Genomic DNA, 26,731 nt, shown 5'->3' with positions numbered 1-26,731 from the left:
ATTTATTTGTATTGTCAGTTTCTTTCATCAACATCATGGTTTTCAGAGTACAGCTGTTTCCCATTCTTGGTTAAATTTATTCCTAGGTGTTTTATTCTTTTTGATGCAACTACAAATTTTTCACCTTAACTTAGAAATATTTCTGAGACACATGGATGGCTCAGATGGTGAAGCGTCTGATTTTGCAGGTCATGATCTCATGGTTCGTGCATTTGAGCCCTGTGTCAGGATCTCTGCTGTCAGCATGGAGCCCACCTCAGATCCTCTGTCCCCCTTTCTCTGCCCCTCTGCTGCTTGCACTCTCTCAAAAATAAATAAACATTTAAAAAGTGCTTTATCTCTCAAAAATGCTAACTATCATCTGAGCTTACAGCAAGTAATAATCTTTCTGTTGGTCTTGCCTTGATGTTGATAGCTGTTGCCTGATCAAGGTGGTGGCTGTGGAAAATTGGGGTGGCTGTGGCACTTTCTTCCAATGAGACAACAATGAAGTCTGCCACATTGACTCCTCCTTTTACAATCAATCTCCCTGTAGCATGAATGCTGTTTGATACCACTGAACTTCTTTCAGAACTGAAGTCAAACCTCTCAAACGCTGCCACTGCTTTATCGACTAAGTTTATACAATATTCTAAATCCTTTGTTGTCATTTCAACAATCTTCATAGCATTTTCACCAGGAGTAGATTCCGCCTCAAGGAACCACTTTCTTTGCTCACCCATAAACATCCATTTAAGTTTTATCATGAGAATGGAGCACTTCAAATATAATAATAATAATGAAAAAGCTTGAAGTATTCTGAGAATTACCAAACTGTGACACAGAGACACAAAGTGAGCAAATCCCTTTGGAAAAATTGTGACAATAGACCCTTGACACAGGACTGCCACGATGCTTCAATCTGTAAAAAAAATAGGGTATCTGTGAAGTGCAATAAAATGAGATATGCTTGTATTAGTTCTGTTTTTCGGTGGAGCCTTTATAGTTTCCTATATATGATGTCACATCATCTGCGTATAGTGGTAGTTCTACTTCTTCCTTTCTGATTTAATTTGGGTGCCTTTTCTTTCTTTTTATTGCCTAACTGCTGTGACTACGACTTCCAGTACCACGTTGAATAAAAGTGATGAGAGTGGGCATCCTTGTCTTGTTCTTAGACAAAAGTTCTTTTGATGTATTGTTGAATTTCATTTGCTAATATTTTGTTAAGGCTTTTTGCATCTAGGCCCATCAAGGATACTGATTTGTAATTTTCTTTTTGTGTAGTGTCTTTGCTTTGGTATCAGGGTGATGCTGGCCTCGCAGAATGAGTTTGGATGCATTCATTCCTCTTCGGCAATAGTATGGAAAGACAGGTACCAACTTTTCTTTAGATGTTTGACAGAATTCAACAGGCAAAGATGGCAGCAGAGTAGGAGGACCCTATGCTTACCTCATCCCACAAATATAACTCGTTATGAAATCATCCTAAAAAGCCCCAAAATCTCTCTGAAGACTGGCAAACGAACTCCACAACTAAAGGTAGAGAGGAGACCACACAAAGAAGGAAGTCAGAGCCGTGGCCTGGGAGAGAAATGGAGAGTGACTGCTGCAGTGGGGAAGGCGCCATGGTCACAGAGACGGATGAGAGACAGACTTACATGCGGGGGGAGCACACAAGGAAAACTAATCCCCATGGCAATTGGCCTGGAAAGCGAGAGGGACCAAATTTTGTGAGTTCTTGCAACCAGAGGGGCTCAAAACCTGTTGTCTTAAAGGTTAGTGGACTTGGCTGAGATAGAGCCTGGAAGGTACTATGCTGCTCTTGGAAAGAAGGCAGGCAAACAACCTGCAGGCATACGGTATGGAAATGGGGATCCAGAGAGCACCTGGGGCACACAGTAGGGAGGTTGTGTGCTCACCTCAGAGTGCATCCCAGAGAGGCATCATTCACAGAGAGACCACTCTGGGAACAAAGGAGCTCTCGGTGTCATTTCCCTCCCCTGCCCCTCAGCATAAGCATAGGGCCACCTGCGGAAACCAGCGCTCTACTTAACTTGCTTATGCCAAGCCCCACTCCGACCATGCTCCAAAAAAAACCGCACTTCCCAGTCACACTTGCCTCAATCCCAGTATAGTGGACCCCGCCTCCCCCCGAGAAGACCGGTGTAATCTGCTACTCACACTGCATCTCCCAACTTGGGAGTTTTGCTCGGCTTCCGTTCTGGCAGCAGTGGCAATAAGGCTCACTGCACAAGCAGACCAGAGCACATCTAGTTAAAACACGCCACATTCGGGCCACTGCCCACAAGAGACAAGGAAAGCCCCTGAAGTCAACTGGTCAGAAAAATAAAGCAGCCAGGACACAAAAGCATAGCCCACACAACACACACTGGAGACACTCCCTGAAGTGTGAGACCCTGAGGAACGGGGGACACTACACCGCAGGGCACTGTACGACTTCCTCTTAATAAGGCCATTAGCCTCAAGAACAGAAGACATAGCTGACTTGCCTAACACACAGAAACAGGCACAGGGATGTAGACAAAATGACAAGACAGAGAAATTTATCCCAAATGAAAGAACATGACAAGGCCACAGCTGGAGACCTAAAAGAAACAGATATAAATAACATGCCTGAAGGAGTATTTAAAGCGACAATCATAAGGATGCTCACTGGACTTGAGAAAAGGGTGGAAGACGTGACTGAGACCCTTAACACCAAGATAAGGAATAACAAAGGAGAGACAAAAGGCTCAATAAACAAAATGAGAAATATGCTTGATGGAATGAATAGCAAACGGGAAGAAGAACAAGAAATTAATGACCTACAAGACAAAGGAATGAAAATTAATCAAGCTGAACAAAAAGAGAGAGAAAAGAATTATGCAATACAAGAACAGACTTAGGTAACTCAGTGACTCAAACATAATAACATCTGTATTATAGGAATCTCAAAAGAAGAAAGAGAAAAGGGAGCACGAAATTTATTTGAAACAATAATAGCTGAAAACTTCCCTAATCTGGGGAAGGAAACAGACATCCAGATCCAGAATGCACAGAAAACTCCCATTAAAATAAACAAAACCAGATCCATACCCAGATATGTTGTTAATTAAAATGGCAAAATATAGTGATAAAGAAAAGACACTTAAAGCAGCAAGACAAAATAAAATAGTTACATACAAGGGAAACCACAGAAGGCTATGAGCAGATTTCTCAACAGAAACTTTGCAGGCCAGAAGACAGTAGCATGACATAGTCAAAGTGCTGAATGGTAAAAATCTACAGTCAAAAATACTCTATCCAGCAAGGCTACCACTCAGAATAGAGGGAGAGGTAACAAGTTTCCCAGACCAAAAAAACAAAAACTAAACAAACAAACTTAAGGGACTTCATGACCACTAAATCAGCCCTGCAAGAAATATTAAGGGGGAACATTTTGAAAGGAGAGACCAAAAGTGACAGTATAACTGCAGGAAACACAGAAGAAGTAAATATGAGTATTTCTGTAAATATTCAGTCAAGGAACTCACAAAATAAAAGGAGGTAGAACATGATACCATATACCTAAAACGTAAGAAGGACAAGAGTAAAGAACAGGTTCACACTTGAATGATCATTGACTTAATACAGATTGCTATATGCAGCAAATGTTCTATAAAAACTTAATGGTAATCATGTATCAAAAACCATTAATAAATATGCAAAGCATAAAAATAATTAAATCCAAATATATCACTAAAGAAAATCAGAAAACCACAAGAGAGAAAAAGGAAACGAAGAATCAGAGAAAATCTTCAGAAATGACAAAACAATGTCAATAGATATATATCTATCAATAATTACTTTGAATGTAAATGGACTAAATGCTCCAACCAAAACACAAACAGTGACAGAATAGATTAAAAAACAAGACCCATCTATGCTGCCTACAAAAGACTCATTTCAGACCTAAAGACACCTGCATATTGAATGTGAGGGGGTGGAGAAACATTTATCATGCAAATGGATGTCAAAAGAAAGCTGGAGTAGCATTACTTATATTGAACAAAACAGACTTTAAAACACTGTAACAAGAGGCAAAGAAGGCCATTATTTAATAATAAAGAGGACAATCCAACAAGAAGATATAATAATTATAAATATTTATGCACCCGACATGAGACCAGCCATATGCATAAAACAATAACAAACATAAAGAAACTAATCGATAATAATACAATAATAGTAGGGGACTGTATACCCTACTTACATCAATGCACAGATCATCTAAACAGAAAAGCAACAAGGAAACAATGGCTTTGAGTGACATATTGAACCAGATGGATTTAACAGATATATTCAGAACACTCCATCCCCAAACAGCAGAAGACACATTCTTTCCAAGTGCACATGGAACATTCTCCAGAATATATTCAATTACATTGGGCCACAAAACAAGCCTCAACAAATTCAAAAAGATCGAAGTCATATGACCACAACACTATGAAACTAGAAGTCAACCATAAAAAAATCTGGAAAGATTAAAAGATTAAATAACACACTACTAAATAATAAATAAGTCAACCAGGAAATAAAAGAGGAAATGAGAAAGCACATGGAAACAAATGGAAATGAAAATGCAACGCTCTAAAACCTCTGAGATACAGCAAAGGTAGTTCTAAGAGGAAAATATATAGCAATAAATAGGCTTCTTGAGGCCTATCTCAAGAAGCAAGAAAAATCTCAAATAAAAAACCTAACCTTACACCTAAAGTTAGTAGAAAAAGAACAAACAAAATCCCAAAACAGTAGAAGGAAGGAAATCATAAAGATTACAGCAGAAACAAATGATTTAGAAACCAAAAAACAATGGAACAAATCAATGAAACTAAGACCTGGCTCTTTGAAAAAAAAAAAAAATCAATAAAATTGATAAACCTCTAGCCACACTTATCAAGGGAAAAAAAGACTAAAATAAAATTAAAATGAGAGAAAAAAATAAATATCAATACCACAAAAATACAAATAATTATAAAAGAGTATCATGAAAAACTATATGCCAAAAATTGGACAACCTTTCCTAGAATTCTTAGAAACAAACCTTCCAAAACTGAAGCAGGAGGAAATAGAATATTCGAACAAACTGATCACCAACAATGAAATTGCATCAGTAATCAAAAAACTCCCAACAACAGTCCAAGACCAGATGGCTTCACACAGGTGAATTTTACCAAACATTTAAAGGAAAGTTAAGAATTCTTCTCAAAGTATTCCAAAACATAGAATGGAAGGAAAACTTCCAAATTCACTCTATGAGGCCACATTACCCCAATACCAAAGCCAGATAAAGACACCACTAAAAAAGAGAACTACAAGCCAACACCCATGATGAACATAAATCCAAAATTCCCCCCCACCCAAAATACTAGCAAACCGAATCCAACAATACATTAAAAAAAATCATTCACCACGATCAAGTGGGACTTATTGCTGGGCTGAAAGGGTGGTTCAACATTCACAAACCAACCAATGTGATACATCACATCAGTAAGAGAAGGATAAGAACCATATGATCATTTCAATAGGTGCAGAAAAAGCATTTGACAAAGCACAACATGCATTCATGATAAAAACCCTCAACAAAGTAGGTTTAGTGGGAACATACCTCAATGTAATAAAGGCCATATATGAAAAATATACAACTAACATCATCCTCAAGGGGGAAAAACTGACAGCCTTTCCCCTAAGGTCAGGAATAAAAGACAGGGATGTCCACTCTCACCACTTTTAGTCAACATAGTACTGGAAGTCCTAGCCTCAGCAATCAGACAACAAAAAGAAATACAAAGCATCCAAATCAGCAAGGAAGAAGTCAGACTTTCACTATTTGCAAATGACAGGATATTCTATACAGTATACCTGAAAGACTCCACCAAAAAATTGCTAGATACTGATACACGATACTGATACACTGATACTGATTGCTAGAGCTGAGACACGAATTCAGAAAAGTCAGGATATAAAATCAATGTACAGAAATCTGTTGCATTTCTACACACCAATAATGAAGCAGAAGGAGAAATCAAAGAATCAATCCCATTTACGATTGCACAAAAATGATGATACCTAGGAACAAATCTAACCAAGGAGTAAAAGACCTGTACTCTGAAAGCTATAAAACACTGATGAAAGAAACTGAAGATGACACAAAGAAATGGAAAAGCATTCCAATGCTCATGGACTGGAAAAACAAATATTGTTAAAATGTCTATACTACCAAAAGCAATCTACACATTTAATGCAATCCTTACGAGAATACCAACAGCATTTTTCACAAAACTAGAACAAACAATCCTAAAATTTATATGGAACTGCAGAAGACCTTGAATAGCCAAAGCAATCTTGAAAAAGAAAAGCTAAGCTCCTGGAGGCATCACGATTCTGGACTTCAAGGTACATTACAAAGCTATAGTAATCAAGATAGTATGGTACAAAAACAGACACATCAATCAATAGAACAGAATAGAAAACCCAGAAATAAACCCACAATTATATGGTCAATTTTTGACAAAGCAGGAAAGAATATCCTATGGGAAAAACAGTCTCTGGTTTTCCCAAAACAAATGGTGTTGGGAAAACTGGACAGCAACATGCAAAAGAATGAAACTGGGCCACTTTCTTACACCTTACACAAAAATAAACTAAAATGCATTAAAGACCTAAATGTGAGACCTGAAACCATAAAAATCCTAGAAGTAAGCACAGGCATTAATTTCTCTGACATTGGCCATAGCGAAGTTTTTCTAGATTCTTTCCCAAGGTGAGGGAAATAAAAGCAAACATAAACTATTGAGATTACATCAAAATAAAAAACTTCTGCACAGCAAAGTAATCAACAAAACTAAAAGGCAACCTGTAGAACGGGAGAAGATATTTGCAAATGATATATCTGATGAAGAGTTGGTATCCGAAATATACAAAGAACTTATAAAACTCAACACCCCAAAAAACAAATAATCCAATTAAGAAATGGGCAGAAGACATAAATAGACATTTCTCCACAGAAGACATAACAGATAGCCAACAGACACACGAAAAGATGCTCATCATCACTGATTATCAGGGAAACTGCAAATCAAAACTACGGTATCACCTGACACCTCTCAGAATGGCTCAGATCAACAACACAAGAAACAATAAGTGCTGGTGGTAATGTGTAGAAAGGGAAACTCCCGTGCATTACTGGTGGGAATGCAAACTGGTGCAGCCACTCTGGAAAACAGTTCAGAAGTTCCCCAAAAAGTTAAAAATAGAACTACCCTATGATCCAGTAATTCCACAACTGGGTATTTACCCAAAGAATACAAAAACACTAACTCAAAGGGATACATAGACTCTGATGTTTATAGTAGCATTATTTACAACAGCCAAGATATGGAAAGAGCCCAAATGTCCATCAACTGATGAGTGGATAAAGAAGATGTGGTGTGGGGGCGCCTGGGTGGCGCAGTCGGTTAAGTGCCCGACTTCAACCAGGTCACTATCTCGCGGTCCGTGAGTTCGAGCCCCGCGTCAGGCTCTGGGCTGATAGCTCAGAGCCTGGAGCCTGTTTCCGATTCTGTGTCTCCCTCTCTCTCTGCCCCTCCCCCGTTCATGCTGTCTCTCTCTGTCCCAAAAATAAATAAAAAACGTTGAAAAAATTAAAAAAAAAAAAAAAAAAAAAAAGAAGATGTGGTGTGTATACACACACACACACACACACACACACACACACACTGGAATATTATTTCGGCCATAAAAAAGAATGAAATCTTGTCATTTGCAATTAACATGGATGGAGCTAGAGTAGAACACTAAGCAAAGTAATTCAGTCAGAGAAAGACAAGCACCATGTGATTTCACTCATATATAGAGTTTAAGGAAAAAACAAATGAGCAAAGGGAAAAAGAAAGAAAGGCAAACCAAGAAACAGACTCTTAACTATAGAGAACAAATTGATGGTGACCAGAAGGGAGGTGGGTGGGAGATGGGTGAAACTGGTGATGGGCATTAAGGAGTGCACTTGTCATGATGAGCACCAGGTGATTAAAATAAAATTAAATATCAAAATTAAAAATTGAGTACTGCTCAAAAAAAAGTTTTTCTTTTAATTCCACTATTGTTAACAGACAGTGTTATATTATTTTCAGGTGTTTCTTACGGTGGAAGTATAAATAATTGATTAAAGACCTTTGTTTTATAATATAAGCATTTCTTGCTACAAATTGCTCTCTATACAAAACTTCAACTGCATGTGTTTTGTTATTTTATTTTTATTTTCTTAATAAAAAAATTCCCCTTCTGATAAAAATAAATAAAATAAATGCTTGGTAGAATTCACCTGAAGCCATCTGGTCCTGGACTTTTGTTTTTTTGGGAAGTTTTTAAATTACTGATTCAATTTCATTACTTATAATCTATCTACTCGGATTTTCTATTTCTTCGTGATTCAGTCTTGGAAGATTATGTGTTTCTAGGAACTTACCTTTTTTTTTTCTTCTAGGTTGTAATGTTGTTTTTGTTGTTATTTTTTATTCCTGGTCATTTTCTTTGCTCTAGAAGTCCATTTTGCATATTAAATAGCCATTCCAGTGACCTTTTGATTAGTGTTTGCATGTTATATCTTTGTCATGCTTTTTCTTTTAATGTACCTATAGCATTATATTTGAAGTTGCTTATAGATAACAATTAAGTCAAATTTTCTTTTAACCCAGTCTCGCAAATCTCTGTCTTTTCAAGGATGTGCTAAGACCACTTACATTTAATTCAATTATTGTTTAGATGTAGACCTATGATTTGTTTGTCCCTTATTCCCCTCTTTTATTTATTTATTTATTTTTTTTTTAATTTTTTTCAACGTTTTTTATTTATTTTTGGGACAGAGAGAGACAGAGCATGAACGGGGGAGGGGCAGAGAGAGGGAGACACAGAATCCGAAACAGGCTCCAGGCTCCGAGCCATCAGCCCAGAGCCTGACGCGGGGCTCGAACTCACGGACCGCGAGATCGTGACCTGGCTGAAGTCGGACGCTTAACCGACTGCGCCACCCAGGCGCCCCATTATTCCCCTCTTTTAAAAATCTTGTTTATTCTTTCTTTTCTTTTTCTTTCTGGATTATTTTTTTATTTATTTTTTTTTTTGGTGTTCTCTCTGAAAACAGAATTCTGGGCTGACAGGTTTTTTCCTTCAGTGCTTTAGAAATGCCATGCCACTTCCTTCTGTACTCCACAGTTTCTGGTGAGAAATCTGCAGTCATTTAAACACTGCTCCTCTCCAGGTCATACATCATTTTTCTGTGGCTGCTTTCACAGTTTTTTATTTCTCTATTTCTCGGCAGTTTATGTGTCCAGGTACGGATTTCTTTGGGTTTATCCTTTTTGGGATTCATTCAGCTTCTTCAATCTATAGGTTTGTCTGAATGTCACCAAACTTGGGAAGTTTTCTGCATTATTTCCTCAAATATTTTCTCAGCACTGCACTCCTTCTCTTCTGCTTCTGGAACTAATGACACAAACAGTAGACCTCCGTGCCGTTCCACAGTCCGTGAAGCTCTGTTCATCTTTTTCTAAGTTCTGATTAGATAGTTCCAGGTATTTCAAGTTTCTGTCTCCTCTTTGTACTCCCTTTCTTCATGAACACTTTCCACTTCAACATTTGTTTCAAGAACGTTTATAATTGCTTGTTGGATCACGTTTACAATTGTTTCTTGAAAGTCTTTGTGAGATCATCCCAACATCTATTTTGTCTTGTCATTGTTGGTGGTCTTTTTCCAACCCAAGCTGGCATTTTTATTGTTTTTCGTTTGAGGATATTTGGATTACACTGGTTGGACTGCATTAGTCTGGATTTTGAATACCATGAGACCCTACATCTCTTTAACTCCTATGGTGAAATGCCGATGTTTCCTTTAGCAGACAACTAACCTGGTCAGATTCAAGCTGCGAGTTACAATCTACCTTCTAAGAGCTGTGGCTACAATGTCAGTCTATCCATCGGCTCAGTTCTCAGCTTATCATGTGCTAATCAGGATCAGATCCATACACACACAGGACGAGGGTAAGCCCAGGAGTTCATGAACAACTTCATGGGATTCCTCCCCAAGCTCCTCCTTTTGCATGATATCTCAGATCCATGACACCCCTTTCCAGTCCCCTGAAACCATCCACTTGAACAACTGAGAGGAGCAGAGCCCAGTGGCAGGAGAGAAGAAAGTGAAAAGAGCAATGGTTTTGATTTTGTATCCTTTTTCCTCTGACTTCTGGCTCCACCCAGCAGAAAGCCTCTCCACTTCCACTGCGTTGGTTCCTGTTGCTGCTGCTGCCCCTCAGAAATGTTGGGGGTGGGGGATGGACAGGGAGGACCCCACACCATGCTCTGTGCTTTAGGAATTTGTTCACTCTCTTGCTCTGCAAGGAAAGTAGCGGACATCTCCCGGAGCCTCCCTGTCTGCACCCAGCACTCACTCCCAGGCTGCACACTGCCCTGACCTCAGGCCAGGAGGCACCAGAGGGAAATGCTATAAGCTCACCACCAGCCCAGGAATCCCTGGAATTCTGGCTCACTTCCCCCATCCCCCTGTTGCTACTTACTTCCCAAGTCTCAAAGAGCTGTGCCGGCACGCGGCTAGGCTCAGTGAAGGGCTGCTATTGTGTGCAAACTCCGTATCACCCAGACTCTCTATTTCTTATCGTGAGTCAAGCAGTGCGTTCAAAAGGCGCACAACCGCGAGGTCCAGAACGGAGCTACCCTCCTCCAGAGAGGACCCGCGTGCTTCTGCTTGAGCACACGGTACATGCTCCAACATCACCCCAATGCAGGCGCCATGCTGAGGCGGCTCCTTGCTCTGCCTGGCCTGTCACTTCTCCAGCAGGACTCCGCGCCTTCTCTCCAGCCTGCTGAAGCTTCAGCCCTCAGCCTCTCAGTCACCTTTCAGGAATGGGAATTGCCTCCAGGGGAGCAGGGCCGGCACCGGGCTACCCCACGTCCTAGGTCTCCACCCTCCCCTGGACCCTGGCCTGATCTGCACTGCCTTTGATGCCCAAGGACCTTCAAGCTGACCCTCATCCAACTTCTCTCATCCTCAGTGGACGGTGCATCCCGATGAACAAATGTGCTGTCCCTGACAATAGCTACTTTTTTTTTTCAAATAAGTAAGGAAACTGGCTCCCAAAGGTTCTCTGAGATCAATGAACAGATGAGGGAATTAGGGTTTAAGTTGGGCACGTCCTATGAATCAATGCATCACAATGAAAACTGACTTTATAAGGGTTTTTCTCCCTCTAGTTAACTGGGTGTGTGTGTATTAAATCAAGCATGTTCTTATTTTAAAACTGAGCCACTGCAGACAATGCTGCTGTTCCCCTGACCCCTCATCCAGGGTGGGCCAGGTCCTTTACCTGAGGTCACCAGGTCTGTTTATGGCTGTGCTGGGATTCTGTTATCAGGCTGACCTTTTCCCCATGGGAACAAACCTTCAGAAGTATAACAGAAGTCACTGGGAACTCATGATATAAAATGAAAAATGATTTACAAATATTTTTCATCCGTGCGCCATAAAGTTAGGTCAAATTACATAACTGGCAACTTTCTCCTGCCAGCTTACAGGGAATTAAACCTTAATCTGTTCAAGTGATTATTTTCAGCCTCCCAAGGGACCACGGAATAAGGATTTAACGATCGCCCCAAGGGCAAGCTTGCTGGCATCTGTCCCCACACGGCCAAATCGGTATTAGTTCTCCTTGGGGACAATTTAAAATCAGAGTCTTAGTACTGAAAGGGACTTTCCCACTCCACCCCCAGAGTAAGCGGAGTAAGGAGGAGAGTGTCCTACAGGTGGGCCACACAGAGGGAAGAAATAGGAGGTGGGAGCCATCGCCCACAGCGGCAAGAGAGAGCAAGGTCAGAGTCCCCGGGCACACAGCTGAGCGGCCGGGTGCGTCACCTGCACGAGGACAGTAAGGGCAGCCCGAGCCTGAGCGCCACCTTGACTAGGTGGAAAACCAGGTGGACTTGATGAGGTCCACGAGCCATGCTGGGCTTTGGGGTGACGGTGCGGGCTGAGCCGGCACGCCGAGTGACCAAGCTACCGGGGAGAAGAGCGTGGAACTTCCAGCTGCTCTTACCTTGGCTGGCTTCTGGCTGCACGGAGCTCAGAGGAAGTGGCGGTGAAGGCTCAGGGGCCTCCGCCGCTGGGTGCTCAGCCACCGGGCAGATGATAAACCACCTCTTGCCCGTGTGCAGAACTACAGAGCAGAGCAAAACAGCAGGAGAGACACAGTGAATTTCTCCCATGGCTGACAGGACCCCTCGCCATTGGCACCAGACCTGCTCTTCTCACACCAGTGGGGGGGCATGTGCAGCCCGCCTGGGGGGACTCCTCCCTGGAAGCCTGGGGCTCACACAACACCCTCAACACGAGCTTGTTCCCAGAACGTTGGCAATGCCATCAACAAAGGGGGGACAGAGGCAGCGGCCAGTCCATGCTGTGCTCAGTCCCCACCGGGGCCACACCCAGCTCCGCACCCAGCTCACCACACCCGCCAGCAAACCCCCCAGTTTCATGGCCGAACCCCCTTATGATATGCTCAACAGGGTCTTATCAAACGGCCAAGAGACAGAGAAGGGACAAGGACAGAAATGCCTCTTCCAGAGGTAGGTCAGGATGGCAGGTGCGGGCCCGGAAGGCAGACGTACCGTTCTGCTGATACACGGGGGCGTTTGCTTGGGACTGGCGACTCTCCTGGGAGGTAAAGGAGCAGAGATCAGCAGACCGTGTGGAGCAAGAACCTCCCGCAGAGCCCAGCGTGGCCGCCCAAGGGGCCTCCGGAGCCCGGTCCACCCTCCCTGAGCCGCAAGCGCCCGCCCTCCGGGCCACCTCACCCAAAGCCGCGTGACCCGCAGACCCTCCAGCAGCCCGGCCCTCCCAGCACTCACCTCCCCAGTGCCCAGGCCGCAGGTGCTGAGGTGCGGCGGGCTGACCCCGGGGTCGGAGCCCCGGTCGACGTCCGTGTCCTCACTGAGCATATCCTCCGCCTTGTCCATGACGTCCTTCATCTGCTCGATGAACGTCTCTCGCTCGGCCTGCAGGATGAAGTCGTGCTCCACCTGCAGCGTCACAGGCGGCCCTGCTCAGGCGGACACGCCGTGGGCCTCGCCGCACGAGCTATTCCCTGACGGGTGCGTTTCCCTTCCACCCTGCACTCAGCCCAGGGGCGGCTCGGTGACAGCAGCAGCGCCCCCCGGGGACAGCGGAAGCAGGAGATGGCCCTCCTGTGTCGGGGAAGACACCTGGCCTCACCATATAGGTGGCGATCTCGTCAGGCGCGTCCCCGTCTAGGTCAAACTTGAACGTCACCATCTTGTGATTGTGCGTCTCCAGCTGGCACTCCACCATCTTGTCGCCCGTGTTGCACACCTGCAGGACACGGGGGTGGTGAGACCGCGAGCAGGCCGCGTCCGGCAGCCCTGTGCCCACGGGCCTGCCCTGCCGGGCCACTCACGTTCAGGATGGTGAGCCGGGGGCGGCTGGCTCTCTCCTGGCGGGAGCGCGCACGCGTGGACCGGCGGTGATGTTTCCGGGCGGCCCTGCCCTCCAGCCTCCCACCACCAAATGCACCCTCACAGCTGTCGCTCATCTCTCTTCCAGAGGGAACGTCGGAGCCTCCGTAGCTGTGTGAAAACCCAACGTTACAGCCACCCGCAGACAGTCCTCACGTGAGATCAGGAAATAGCCAGAAAAGCTAGAGGATGTGAGGCCAGCCCCGATCCCACCTTCAGGGCCCCCAGCCCCCTCTCCCACCATAAGGCCTGTCCTCAGTGGCACTGGGGTCGTAGGGCTGTCTGACACGGGACCTTTGTCCTGAGTCTTGATCTGTGACTCGGGCCCAGCTGGCTCACGGAACACATGAGGATTAAGAAAATCCTCCCCTGTGCCTCAGTTTCCCCATCTGTGCAACAGGAACTCAACAACCACCTGGGGCCATAGCAGGGTTTGAGGAGGGATTGCACAGCACTGACTGGGGCTGGCACACCAGGACACATGAGTGCTTCCTGCATCCGGTTCCGTCCCCCAGTGTGACAAGCTCTATGGGTAGGCAAAGACAGGTGGCCAACAGCCACGGAGTCGGGAGGCTGGGGGCGTGGGCCACACTCGGCCCACTCTTTGCCCACTGCCTCCTTTTCTGGTACATGCTAGGCACCACAGACAGGTGCCAGGACCTGGACCCAGACCCTGGAGGACTTCAGAGAAGCTCCGCCAAGTCAGGCTCGGAAACAGGTGCTAGACGCTGTGACCGGCGAGGGCGAGGGTGGCAGGGGTCTGTGTGCAGCCTCAGTGCGGGAGGGTCTGGGTGGACATGGGAGCCCGCGGGCCAGCTGGGCCGGTACCTGTCACAGCTCTGCGGGGCGCTGGGCTGCTTCTCCTGAGAGGACTGCTCCTGAAACAAGACCACGGACAGGAGGATGGGTTATACTGGCTTCCCCACCACACAGCTGCACACGGCCTGCTGTCCCCCCACCTCGCCGGCCCAGGAAGCCGACCACACAAGGTGGCAGGCTCAAGAGCTTCCGTCTCGTGGAATTCCTGAAAGCAAGGGCACACCGTTTGCCACCCCGCTGCGGTCATCCCCTCAGGAGAGCACACGGCCCTTCCCATCCTCCCGAGGGAGCACCACAACTCTCCTAGCGGGAGTGGAAAAACAGTGCCTACAGCTGTCACAGGGCACACTTCCACCTTCCTGAGTGTGTCCCAACTTCCAGGGTGGAGACCTAAGACCGCCGCTCAGGTGGCTACTGGGGTCAGGGGTGGGGGAGTGCAGGGGGCAGGGGGAAGGGGCACATACCTCCGGGACCGGCTCCACCGTCAGCTGCACGGCCGGGCAGGGGCTGGCGACCCCGAGCCCGGTGGGTGGTGGTGGGTGGGCGGTGGGCGGCAGGAGCGGCGTGGTCTGGACAGGCAAGTTCTGAGAGGCTGCCACCACCACGGGGGCCAGGGAGCTGGGGAGCTGAGGCAGCTCGGGGACAGGAGGCGGCAACACTTCGGGCAGAGGTGGGGAGAGGATGGCGGCTGGCACGGGTGCCGTGGGGACCTGGGCGGTGACATCCACAGCGTATGGAGGCGGGTGGCCAAGCAAGATCTGGGGGCACAGGGGACAGGGAAGCCAGTTGGAGTGCCAGCCATGCCTCTGCCAAGAGGTGGGGGGGGGGGGGGGTTCCTGGGCCAAAGCAGGTGCTTCCTGGTCCAGGCAGGCGCACCCACTCAGGGCTGGGTGATGGGCGTTCCTCTGCAATCTGGCCCCCGGCCCCAGGACACGTTAACACACACATTTAGCAGTAACCGCTAACAACGGGCACTTCCAAGTCCTCGTCTCTGTGCCATGAAACCTAAAACCACACTTCACTTCCGAACTTAAGTCCAGCTGAGAAGCTCTAATGGTGGCCAGTACTCAGCAATGGACAGGGCTCCCCAGGGCCACCAAGGGACCTGACCCACACACTGCCCCAGCCTTCCGTCAGCTACGTGCGGGAGGAGCGAGGACTTCGGCCTGCAGAGGGCGGTTCGGGACATGGGCTGGGCTCCTCACAGACCCTCTAAAAGCTCCCGGTGGGACAGCTGAGAAAACAAGGCAGAAGGTGGGCCCCCGTGCGAAAGAGCGGGAGCCTCCATCCCTCCCTGCCTCCAGGTTGAGGTCAGGAACACGAAGGCCCGCTACTAGCCATGCTGGCGTGGGGATCGGCTGTGAAAGCCACAGCCCCTTCTCCTCCAGAAGGACCCCCAGCTGCTGTGTTCACGGGAATCTTCTCTCAGTGCAGGGAGGCCGTGAGGCGGCCAGCCCGGCCCGTCCATAAACCACAGACGCCGGGAGGCCGCCAGGCATGGCCAACAGCCTGTGGGCGCACGGCGCCTGCCCCAGCTGCCGGCTGAGCCAGCGACCCACACACCAGGCCAGAAGGCAGAGAGGCACCAGGCCAGGCCCTGACATTGCAGACCCCAGGCCTCCACGTCGCCCTTGGCTTTCTGCAAACAGCCCCGACCGGTTGAGCGGATGTCACCCCAACTAACGGGCCAGGCAGGTGCTTGTTCCGTTGGGTGCCAGACTGCTGCATCTCCTCTGCCCCCTGCTGTCAACACAAACCAGCCCTTCTGTCACCAACACATCCTTTCTGGAATCAGGCATTGAGAATCAACGGCCGGGAGGACCTGTGTGCTCTCCAGATGCGCGGTCTTACTCGAGACTAGAGAGTGCAAAGTGACACCTGGCTCCTCCACGCGCATTGGGGGTAGACTTTCAACACGAGGCCCAAGGGGGGCTACTGGCCCCAGCACACAGGAGAGGGATCTTAGCTCAGAAGGCAAATAGCTCGCTGCGGCCACACAGCTGCTGAGACTTGGGGCCCGGGGGGTGGGGGGGGAGGCCCCAGGTGACAGGCCCCACTCCCGCTCCTCTCCTCACGTGAGGTTGGAAAACAGCTTAGAGCTCCAACAGGTGCATGGAGTCTTGGGAAGGCCAGCCCTTCACTGTCCACACAGCAAGCCACCTAGGGTGCCCATCTGACCCCAGGGGTCATCCCTGTCTGCTCTGGCCAGCCTGAAACCCACAGCTGTGTGCCCTTAGCACCGCCTGTCTGCTTCCTCAGAGCCCCGTGTGCCTCGCTCCCTGGCTGCTGGGATGGGGGTGAGCCACTAGCTGGCTCCCAGGTACCCCCCCTGGAGTTGACAGGGGCTCTAGACCCCGCCTGGAGAAGGGATGGCCAGGGACCCCATCATCATCACCACCACCATCACCAGCAGCAGCAGCAGCTAACACTGACCCTCTAAAGAGCCCAACAGTGGAAGCATCAGTCACCCCAACTCCCGCAGCTGCAACTCGGGATACAGCAGGCATGCTACACGCGGCATGAGAAGCCACAGCCGAGGGACAGAACTGCCCGCTCGCCCACCCCTCCTCCTCCCCGGGTCTACGGAGAAGCAGAGGCCAGAGAACCTCTCTGGGTCAGCAGCTAAGGCCGTCTTCCGGGACCTGAGGGCGGGCCCTGCGTGGCAGGTGGATTACCTGGCTCCCCGCCCCACCTGCCGCAGCGGCCTGCTCTGGAAGGTGTGTGACGCTTGGCTGGTGGGGCTGCGGCAGCGTGGGGGGCGCAGGCTGGGACGGGGCAGCCCGCACGTTCTGCGCCGCGTGGAGGGGAGAAGGCGGGACGTCGCCGGGCACCATCTGCGGAAAGGCTGCCGGGTACACCGGCTGGGCCGGGAGCTGAGCCACAGCGGCCGGGTGAATGGACAGGGCGGCCACACCCTGCGGGGCCACGGCCAGCAGAGGGATGGCGGTGGCGGTGGCCGCCACGTTTGGCACAATGGTCCGGCACGGCACGGCGAGCGGCGCCCCAGTGGGGTGGGGCAGCTTGACCGCCTGCAGGGGCAGGGCTGGTGACGCGGGCAGGGGGGCGGCGGCGGCGCTGAGCGGGAGGCTTGGCAAGATGACGGCGGGAGAGAAATACTGAGAGGGAGCGGGGACGGAGGGGACGGCGGGCCCGGTGGCGGCCGGCAGGTCGGGCAGAGCTGTGGAGAGGCTGTCCATGGAGGCCAGGGGCGCAATGGGCGGCCCGACGGGAAGCGGAGGCACCTGAAAAACACGGGAGCACGCCAGCCTCACCGGGGCTCGCCCAGCCCAACGCCCGCCCGACACCCACCCGACACGAGTCCTCCCGCCCCACGCCCACCGACGCACGCCAGCCCCATAACAGTCCTCCCGCACCACGCACGCCTGACGCACGCCCCGCCCCCCGCCGGCCCACCCCGCCCCCGCCTGATGCCCCCACCACCAGCCCCGGCACTTCAGGCAGCTGCTGCAGAAAGGAACCAGCCGGCAGCTCGGACACGAGGGCTTGGAGCAGCGACTCCCGGCTTCGCAGCTTCCGCACGTTTTCCTTCGAGGGCCAGCACCGTCCACACCACCAGACTGGCCCCCAAGATCCGAAATTACTTTGCCTAACACCCCCAGTCTGAACACACTCACACGGAGACCAAACTCTGGAGGGCTGTCTCAGGGGAAAGCATATCCAAGACCCCCCACGTGCTGGGGCCATGCCCCACAGCGGTGCTCTGGAACCTTCCGAGTCTGGTCTTCCATCCTGCAGACACCCGCTATCTGGCCTCCTGGAATCAGCACTTAACACATTTCGGCGGATTCTCTCTTTAAAGCCTTTCCAGTGGCCAACATGTGAGCATCGTCACATAATGCCCGTCTTCCCGCGATTATCAAGCAACAAAAGTCTGCAAGCCAACTTCTACCTATCGGAAAAGCCGCTCAACACTGTTACCGCCAGAAAGGGAACAGCAGCTTAACTAGACGGTGACTGTGATGAGGACAAGACCAGGTGACAAGACTCTCCCATGGGCTTCCGCAAACCGTGAGGACGCTCACACCTTCAATATGTGGCACAGTTCCCTTCTGCATCCCACCAATGTGGTGTGATGGGACCATGACAGGTACGCCGTCGATGGCATTAACCCCAGCAACAGCACCCAAGCACCGTGTACTATCCAGTGTCCCTGGTCATCTGCGGCCCTGGACTCACAATGGGCACAGCCTTGGGTGGCTCCATGATAGACCGTGGCCATAGCTTTGTGCTACACCCTGGCTCCCGTGGCCCTGACCCTGGGCCGAACCTCTCTCTGTCCCGGACGTACTTGGGAGAGACGCCCAGGGCAGATGGGCACGGCCACCCCAGCCCCAGGGAGTGCTCCCATCCCGAGGACCCATGAGCACTCACAGCCCAGAGTATGAAGAGCGGCCAGCCAGGCTGGGGGCAAAGGCAAGGTGGAGGGCAGTGCGGGGAGGGGGATTTTACCTGAGCAGGCACCTGAGGCAGAGGCTGCAGAGGTGCTGGCGGCATCTGGAGGGGCTTCAGCTGAGCGGGGGCCACCACCTGGGAAGTCGGAGCTAGGTAGGGCGGCAGATGAGGGGGCACCGGCTGGAGGGGGCCCACGGGCGGTGGGGCCAGGACAGGGGGCAAGGGCGCCGGCTGGGCCAGTGGAGGAGGCTGGAGAGAAATGCGGGGGGAGGCTTCCCTTAGATCAGCATCCTGCTGAGCCTCCCCCACCCCAACATGCGCACACACACCCAGCCCGGAGCCTGAGACACGCATATCTGAAGGCATCGTTCTGTGTAAGCGGGGCTCTTCCAAGTGCTATGGATCTATAAACCCCACTCCCATCTGCACCCCAGGTGCCGGGCAACCACAGAGAAGGAGCAGAGGGGACCCAGGCCAGCAGAGCTCGCTGCACATCCAGGGTGGCGGCTGTGAGCAAGGGCAGCCCACACTCACCTGCTGGCCAGCAGGCACAGGCTGGCCCGGGCCCGTCGACACGGGAGCAAAACTTATGGCTGGCTCCGGGAAATGCTGCTGCGGGAGCGGAGGGCGGGCTGGGGGCGGGATGGAGCTCCCAGGCAGTCCAGGCTGCAGAGAGCACCGAGAGCCACTCACCAGCTGCCCTCAGGCCCCCCACCCAGCTCGAGCTCCACAGCCACAGTGACCTGCCACCCGCTCCCCATATGCCTCTCACTCTTTTAGGGACTCGCCTGGGCACAGAACTTGGCAGAAGTGAGATGTGGTGGTCCCTAAGCTGAGAACAGCCACTACTCCCAACCAAGGAATGTTCTGGAATTTCAGGTCTATGAGACATTATGCAATCATGAGAAAAGAACACCATGAAGGCTTTGCAGAACCGGGACATTCAGTGGGAGAGAGAGATGAATGAGCTTGCTTTTCATCTATGGGACCGTGTGAAACACAGACCCGCAAATACATCACAAGCAGGGTTCGGGAAAGTGGGACCAGATAGTGGGACAGAGCCGGGATCTTCAGTGACTCGGCCGCCAGAGTCCCCATCTCCAGTGGCAGCACAGACCCAGAGTCCACGGTCTGAGCGCTGGGTGTCTGACACTGTTAAGGAAGAGCTGCTCACATGCCCATTTTTACGTGTAACGTTGTCAGGTTCTGTTTTCAAGAACCTGATCCTGCAGATGTACAGACTGACATCTTTATGGGCAAAACACTCTTCTGAGATTTACTTCAAATACGGAGATGGGAGATGCAGGTGGGGGCTGTGGGGGGCACAGGTTCGGACACAGGAAAGATGTCCGAGGCCGACTCGGAAAGTGCTTCGGTTTTCTGGGTGACGGGAACTGCCAGGCCTCACCGCTCACTGTGTCCTTCACGGTAAATGCTTTATGAAAGGCCTGCGGGGGGGGACGAGCTCCCCTCTGTGTTCACCTGAAGCCACCGTGCAGCAACCGCAGCCATGTGCCCAGGGGGAGCCCCGCACGCAGGATGGGCCACCCAGAACCAACTGCCACCACTGTGGGGTGACAGTCCGCCTTTCCCTACGTGAGTTTCTGCTGCCGTTTAAAATCCTGCTTCACTTCATCTCGTGAAACCAGCAAAGCCACAAACGGGAGCTGGAAACGAGTCCAGGATTCAGCAGACACAAACGCCCTCCAGAGGGACCTTCTGAGCCTGCCCGACGGCCCAGGCCCACAAGACGGGGACCGGTGCTCAGGCGGCAGCAGCTGGACCCTTGGGAAGGGGGCCTAGGGGCCTGACTCTCCCTCTGGACCCCCCTCCACAGCCCAGCTCTGCAGCTGTGAAGCATGGGGTTCATCTGGGCATAAATCAAATCAAGTTGAAGAATAAAGGCCGGCTCGGACCCCCCCCCCCCCACCGCCACCCCCTCCCCCCAGCTGTTCCTGCTTCACCCATCAGGCTCCGCCTCCGCACCTTACAAGTTACCCTACAGGTCTGTCAACCGTGGCTGAACACGTTCCCCACAGTTCTGCCGTCCTCGTGCTTCTAACGTTTAACGGCTGCGTGGTGTCCAATGGAGAGCTACCCGGGGACGCGTACGACCCCCTCAGCGGGGCCAGACACGCGAGCGGAACCAGCGGTGTCGTTACTAGAAACGATGCCAGCTCCGCCACAGCCACGAAGCTCTGCGGTCTGGGCTCCGCGCTCCTGTTCTCCCACCCAGTGGGCCTTTCAGCGCACAGCCCCCAACGTCCCAGCAGGGTGGACCTCCCCGGGGCCTGACCACGGGCCAGCGCAGCCTGGGCTGCCCGTGGGGCTCCAGGCCACGGGGGGAGGGGCTGACTCACCACAGCAGGCTGCTGGTAGGGCCCCAGCGAGGGCAGGCTGTACGGCAGGACAGGCCCATCACTCGCGCTCACCGGGGGACTGCACACGCACTGAGTCGGGGGCGGGGCCGCGTCCGCCAGCGAGCCCAGCACCGCACTCTGCTGGCTGCTCTGAGAGTCCGAGTACACGGTGGAGCCCTGGCCGCTGTCGAACGTGCTATCCGCTGGGAAGGACAAAGGCACGGCTCAGAGCAGACGCCCCCAAACACCACCCCACGCACTCTACACACGGTCTGGGGACCGCGACCGTGCTCAGACACGATGCTCAGCCGGTCCCCTGCGCTCTCCCGCAAACCGGGACCTGGCCAGGTTTCTCAGTCACCTGAGCACTTAAGTGCTTATCGTTCTAGACAAATCACTCTAGGACGATGGGGGGCAGGGGCTGGAACCCACCCGGGGATGCCCTGGCGCCCCACCCCAATGCTGTCCAGGGGTCATCCGCCATGGGCACCACGGGTCCCAGGAGGGCACCTGACAGCATCCTCTGCAGGAAGTGTGTCCACCCTGGCTACAGACAGGGCCCTCGCCTGTTGCCTGGCCCGGCTGGAGAGCGAGAGCTCGGCAAGGGGCCTTAGGAGGCTGACAGAAGCTAGGAGAGGCTAGAAACTAGGGTCCTGTGGCAGAAGCGACGCTCATCCGTATTTTACGGGGCGGGGACTCTGGCCACCTTCACCACCATGACAAAGAGCACAAAGCAGGAAAAGCTGAGTCCAAACCTGGCCCTCACATCACGGGCCCACCCGTAACCCAGCTGGAAAATGGGGCAGGCGAGGCCCCACCCCGCGGAGAGGCCGAGAGGGGGTGGCTCCCCGCACCAGTGCCACGGCGGAGGGAGCCACCCACACACCAGGCACAGACAGGCCCCGTGGCCACGGGCTCGCCTCCCCGAATCACAGTGGGGACGACAGGCCGCCTGCATGGCCAGGCCACTGAACGGTGAAGACAAAATCCTGCTTGAAATGGCACCTTCTGCTTCCTGCTTCCAGACTCCAGAATGTACACGGACACTGTGGCTTCCCACCCGCAGCACCAAGCACGTCTACAGGGCGCCTCGGAGAGCCAGCATTGTGTCCATTTGCAATTTAAGCGAATGGAGTAAAAGGGAATCCTGCTGGCTTTACATCAAAGTAATTTTTTCCCAGGGGCTCATCAGGGTCCGCTCTAACCTGGGAGGACACGAGAGCCCCAAGGTCTATAACTGCACGGAACCCATTAGACACGCGGTGACTGTCAGTGAGCAGTTGGTGGTCATTTCCTCCTGCACACAGAGACAGAGACGTGGACACATACAGAGACACATGCAGACAAACCTAGAGACAGAGACAGACACACAGAGACATAAAGAGACACATGCAGAGAGAGACACAGAGGACAAAGACATACAAAGAGACACACGCAGAGAGACCTACAGACACCTGCAAAGAGATATACATAAACAGACACGCACAGAGACACAAAGAACACACTGAGGGACAGAGGGACAGAGACACATGCAGAAAGACTACAGAGACAGACACACAAAGAGACCTACAGAGACAGACACACACAGAGACATTCACTGAGACACAGAGACACAGAGAGACACGCAGAAACAGACACACAAAGAGAGACACAGAGACAGAGCAATAGAGACAGACACACACAAGACAGAAACACAGAAACACACTGTGTGTGCACAAGAGTATGTACAGACTTGGCAAATTTCATATAAACCGACTTTAATCATATATGCAACATTTTACTTTCTTAAGCAGAATGTGTTTAATACCCAAACTATGGAGAGACCCCAAATGCCCACTGCAAATGAATGGATAAGATATGATATATACATGCATATATACATATATGTATATGTATGTGTGTGTATGTATATACGTGTGTATATATATATATATACATACATATAATGGAATATTACTCAGCCATCAAAAAGAATGAAATCTTGCCATTTGTAATGATGGAGTGAAAATGTATCATGCTAAGTGAAATAAGTCAGATTTCACACATATGTGGAATTTAAGAAACAAAACAGATAAACATACAGGAAAGGAGGGAAAGAGAAGAGAGCGAAACAAACCACAAAAGGCTCTTAATGATAGAGAACAAACTGAGGGTTGACAGAGGGAGGTGGGTGGGGGATGGGCTGGATGGGGGATGGGGACTAAGGAGGGCACCTGTGATGAGCACTGGGTGTTGTATGTAAGTGATGAATCACTGAATTCTACTCCTAAAAAAAAATAAAGGGAATGTGTTATTTCTAGAATTAAAAATTTAGGGCACCTGGGTGGCTCAGTTGGTTAAGCATCTAACTCTTGATTTGGGCTCACATCATGATCTCATGGTTCGGGGGTTCGAGCTCTGAGCTGGGCTCTGTGCTGACAGTGTGGAAGCCTCCTGGAGATTCTCTCTCCCTCTCTCTCTGCCCCTCCCCTGCTCACATCCTCTCTCACTCTCTCTCTCTCAAAATAAATAAGTAAACTTAAAAAAAAAAAAATCTTTTAAACCTACTGACAAAGTGCCTTCTTGCAGTCACTGGGTGCTGGCCCACACCTTCTCAATGAACTTGATCTGGGCTGAGGTGGGCAGCTTGTGGTGGAGAACCCCACAGCGTGATGTCTGCTGTACCTTCTGACATGCGTGCGTCTGCCCACCCACCTTGCTACTCAAGATCAGGTCCCTTTTCCAGTGATGTGTGTGCAGCCCGGACCCCGTCATCTCACCTTCACAAAGCACAGGGCTTTTGTGTGTGCGAGTATGCTCAGTACGTTGTGGACACCCATGTGTGTGGGTTCTGCTGCGTGCACACGTGTGCATATATGCACATACGTGTGGGTGCATGTGAATGATTCTATGCACACATTATCTCTGGAAGTTACCATTAAGAGAGAGGCAACATCAGTGGCCTCCAAGGAGGAACAGTAACTGACCTCTGCTGCACACCCCCTGGTACCGTCTGAATTTTACACGACGCGACCACGTTATCTGCTTTACAGAACTCACAATGAACGCACAGAACCGCCCTGGATCGACAGGCAGACCGTGTCTGCAGACAGAACGCCCACCCAGAGCCACCGTGCGATCCGTGTCTGCACGGCAGGTCGAGTCTGTGCAGGGACAGCTGACCCCGGCAGACTGCGTTCCAGGTCCGGGTGTCTCTCCTGCCTAGAAACTGTTCAAACAGCCAGGTGTTTGGTGTGTGAAGTGTGCCCGATACAGAGAGCCTTTTCCCACGCGAAGTTTATGCCCCTTGATTGACCGCTGGCTTATCAAAAAGTGGGATGAGGACGCAGTGCCCGTCTTCTCCAGAGCACGCCAGCGGGTCGGGAGGAAGCCGGAGGCAAGCACGCGGTCTCTGAGCAGCAGCTAGCTACTGGTTTGAATTTCAGTAGCCTACTTTGAAGAACGTCACTATTCTTTTAAGGATAAATGACGTGCTCCTATTAAATCAATCGAACAGGAGATTTTGACCTCTCCACACGAACAGCCTAAAAACGTGGCCCAGGTAGGCTACAGTCATACTCAGCACTTATTCACAGAATGGGCGGAAGATGCCACGTCCTCAACCCTCAGCCCACAGCTGGATTTTTAGGCTACTAGCAGCAAAGGCAGGCCATTCTTCTGCCCAGACTTGCAGGAGACCCTCCGTTCCCTCTCCCAGTCATCCGGGACTCAGCGTGATTCCCAACAAGCCATCAGTGATACCCTGGGAAACAGGGTGAAGGTGCCAAAGGTCGGGCACTAGAAGGGAGATAACCTCGGGGACATGTAATCCTGGCAGCAAAGGTCACGGCTGAGAGCGCCAGGACCACGGGAGACTGCAGCCGTTCTCGGCCCCAGGGCAGTGGTGTCCCGGCGGGGATGCCCCCACCAGGCCCCGCGGACAGGACTGGCCTCGACATAGAAGCAGTAGCTGGATGGAGCCACTCCATCCTACTGGCTTGGGGCACGGGAGGTTCTGGATCTGTCTGCACATTTGTCCCCGCCTGTCCCGAGACGCTAGGCTTCCACGAGCCAAAGGACACCCCAGTGCCCCCCGGCCCCAGGGAGAGCGCTCGCCCGCACCTGCGGTCCGCACCTGAGGCGCGGGCTGGGGGGCGCGGGGCGCGGGGGAGGACGGCACTCACAGGCCAGGGAGGGTGGCGCTGGCCGGCAGCGCGGGCAGGCAGGAGGTGCTGGTCTGCCTCGGGTTCCTCGGGCTCCGGCGGCCCAGCCTTGGCGTGGTAGGTCACCTGGACCTGCAGGGGTGCGGGCGGGCCCCTGGCCTTGTCGGGGCTGCCTGGGTCCCGCTGCTCCGGGGGCTGCAGCGCCGGCCAGATCCTCTCTCGCCGCCACTGGATCAATGCTACTCGGGTCGCGGATGGACTTGGCCACAATCTTCACGTCGCTCTCGTGGAAGAATCCCGACTCGATCTGCAAAGGGCGGTGCCACACCAATACCAGTCACCTCCCATTCACAGGATTTCTGCAGAAGCCCCTCTCAGGCCCCACCCTATCTCTCACCGCCTGCAAGGAAGTGCCCTCCTGCCAACTGAAAATCTGCAAACAGCACAGCCTCTGGACCTGCACAGTGCCGCTCCTGGGACAGCGAGGCTGCAGCAGGTGCGTGTGCCCGCGGGGATGAGTGCAGGGAGGGGAGGGACCCTAAGCTGCCTCTGGCCGGACAGCTCTCCAAAAACGCACAAAGGGAAGGGGGGTGCACCGTGTAACTCGAGACAAGGGGGGACGGGGGCACCCGTGCCCGGAAAACTCTGAACCCAGGAGAGCATTTGTGAAGGAGCCCCGGATCTCTGGGAGAAGTCACAGCTCTCCCAGAGGACACCGAGGGCAAAACCACGAAGCAACGGAGGCCCATCTCTGCCCCATCACCGTGGGAGCCTCGTGTGGAAACGGAGAAAGCCAGAGCACAGAACTTTTGGCACCTATCGGGAGACGAGCGAACTCACGGCTTTCAACATACAGCAGACATACGTGTGCATAGATGCACACATGAGCGTGTGTGCAGGCGACAGAACACCAGCTGGGCCCGGGGTGATGCCCGGAGTCTGGCCAGTGTGAGAGCTGAGCTCCCCACGGAACAGTGGTTTCAGGCAAGAGAAGGAGGAGGGGCCTAGACACCTCACTGTGCCTGAAAGCAGGCCACACTCAGAGAACGAGGAACGAAGGATGTGTGGGAGGATGCGGGCCGGCACCCAGCACCTCCACGGTCCAAAGGCACACGTGCTGGGCATCAAAACACACAGTGACGCCGTGATGGCCTGAGGAGCACGTCCACCAGTGCACATGGCGGGGAGCGCAAGTGACCTGTGGCGGCAGGAGTGACAGGTGTCACTGTTGGTATGAGGTTACACAGGACACCACATGTGTGGTCTCTGTCCGCCCCTCCACACCCTCCCGTGGATCTCGGGCTCACGGGAAGCCATGTCACGAGTGGCCTATGGAACAACCCACCGGCTGGAAACAGTGGCCTGCCAGCAGCCAGGTGAGTGACACAGACGCCGAAAGACCCTTGGCCCCGGTCAGCCCTGGATGACGCCCCGGCC

The 26,731-nt window shown here is 51.6% G+C and overlaps 1 protein-coding gene across 1 annotated transcript in view; it reads right to left on the bottom strand.

Annotated features, from left to right (window-relative positions):
* Positions 1-26,731, bottom strand: part of WNK2 (WNK lysine deficient protein kinase 2) — a 131,596-nt gene that overhangs the window by 54,755 nt on the left and 50,110 nt on the right. The window contains 14 exon segments of the mRNA XM_053907699.1: positions 12,126-12,245; positions 12,697-12,742; positions 12,937-13,107; positions 13,301-13,417; positions 13,503-13,671; positions 14,389-14,438; positions 14,844-15,137; positions 17,055-17,621; positions 18,850-19,041; positions 19,327-19,458; positions 21,153-21,355; positions 24,674-24,698; positions 25,343-25,540; positions 25,542-25,601. Coding sequence (XP_053763674.1) covers positions 12,126-12,245; positions 12,697-12,742; positions 12,937-13,107; positions 13,301-13,417; positions 13,503-13,671; positions 14,389-14,438; positions 14,844-15,137; positions 17,055-17,621; positions 18,850-19,041; positions 19,327-19,458; positions 21,153-21,355; positions 24,674-24,698; positions 25,343-25,540; positions 25,542-25,601 — 2,344 coding nt within the window.

Source organism: Panthera pardus, unplaced genomic scaffold (genome assembly GCF_024362965.1).
Source record: "Panthera pardus isolate Hobbes unplaced genomic scaffold, ASM2436296v1 HiC_scaffold_20, whole genome shotgun sequence".
NCBI classification, from domain to species: Eukaryota; Metazoa; Chordata; class Mammalia; order Carnivora; family Felidae; genus Panthera; species Panthera pardus.
The sequence above is the reverse complement of the archived record's forward strand: the minus strand, read 5'-3'. Positions and strand labels throughout refer to the sequence as shown.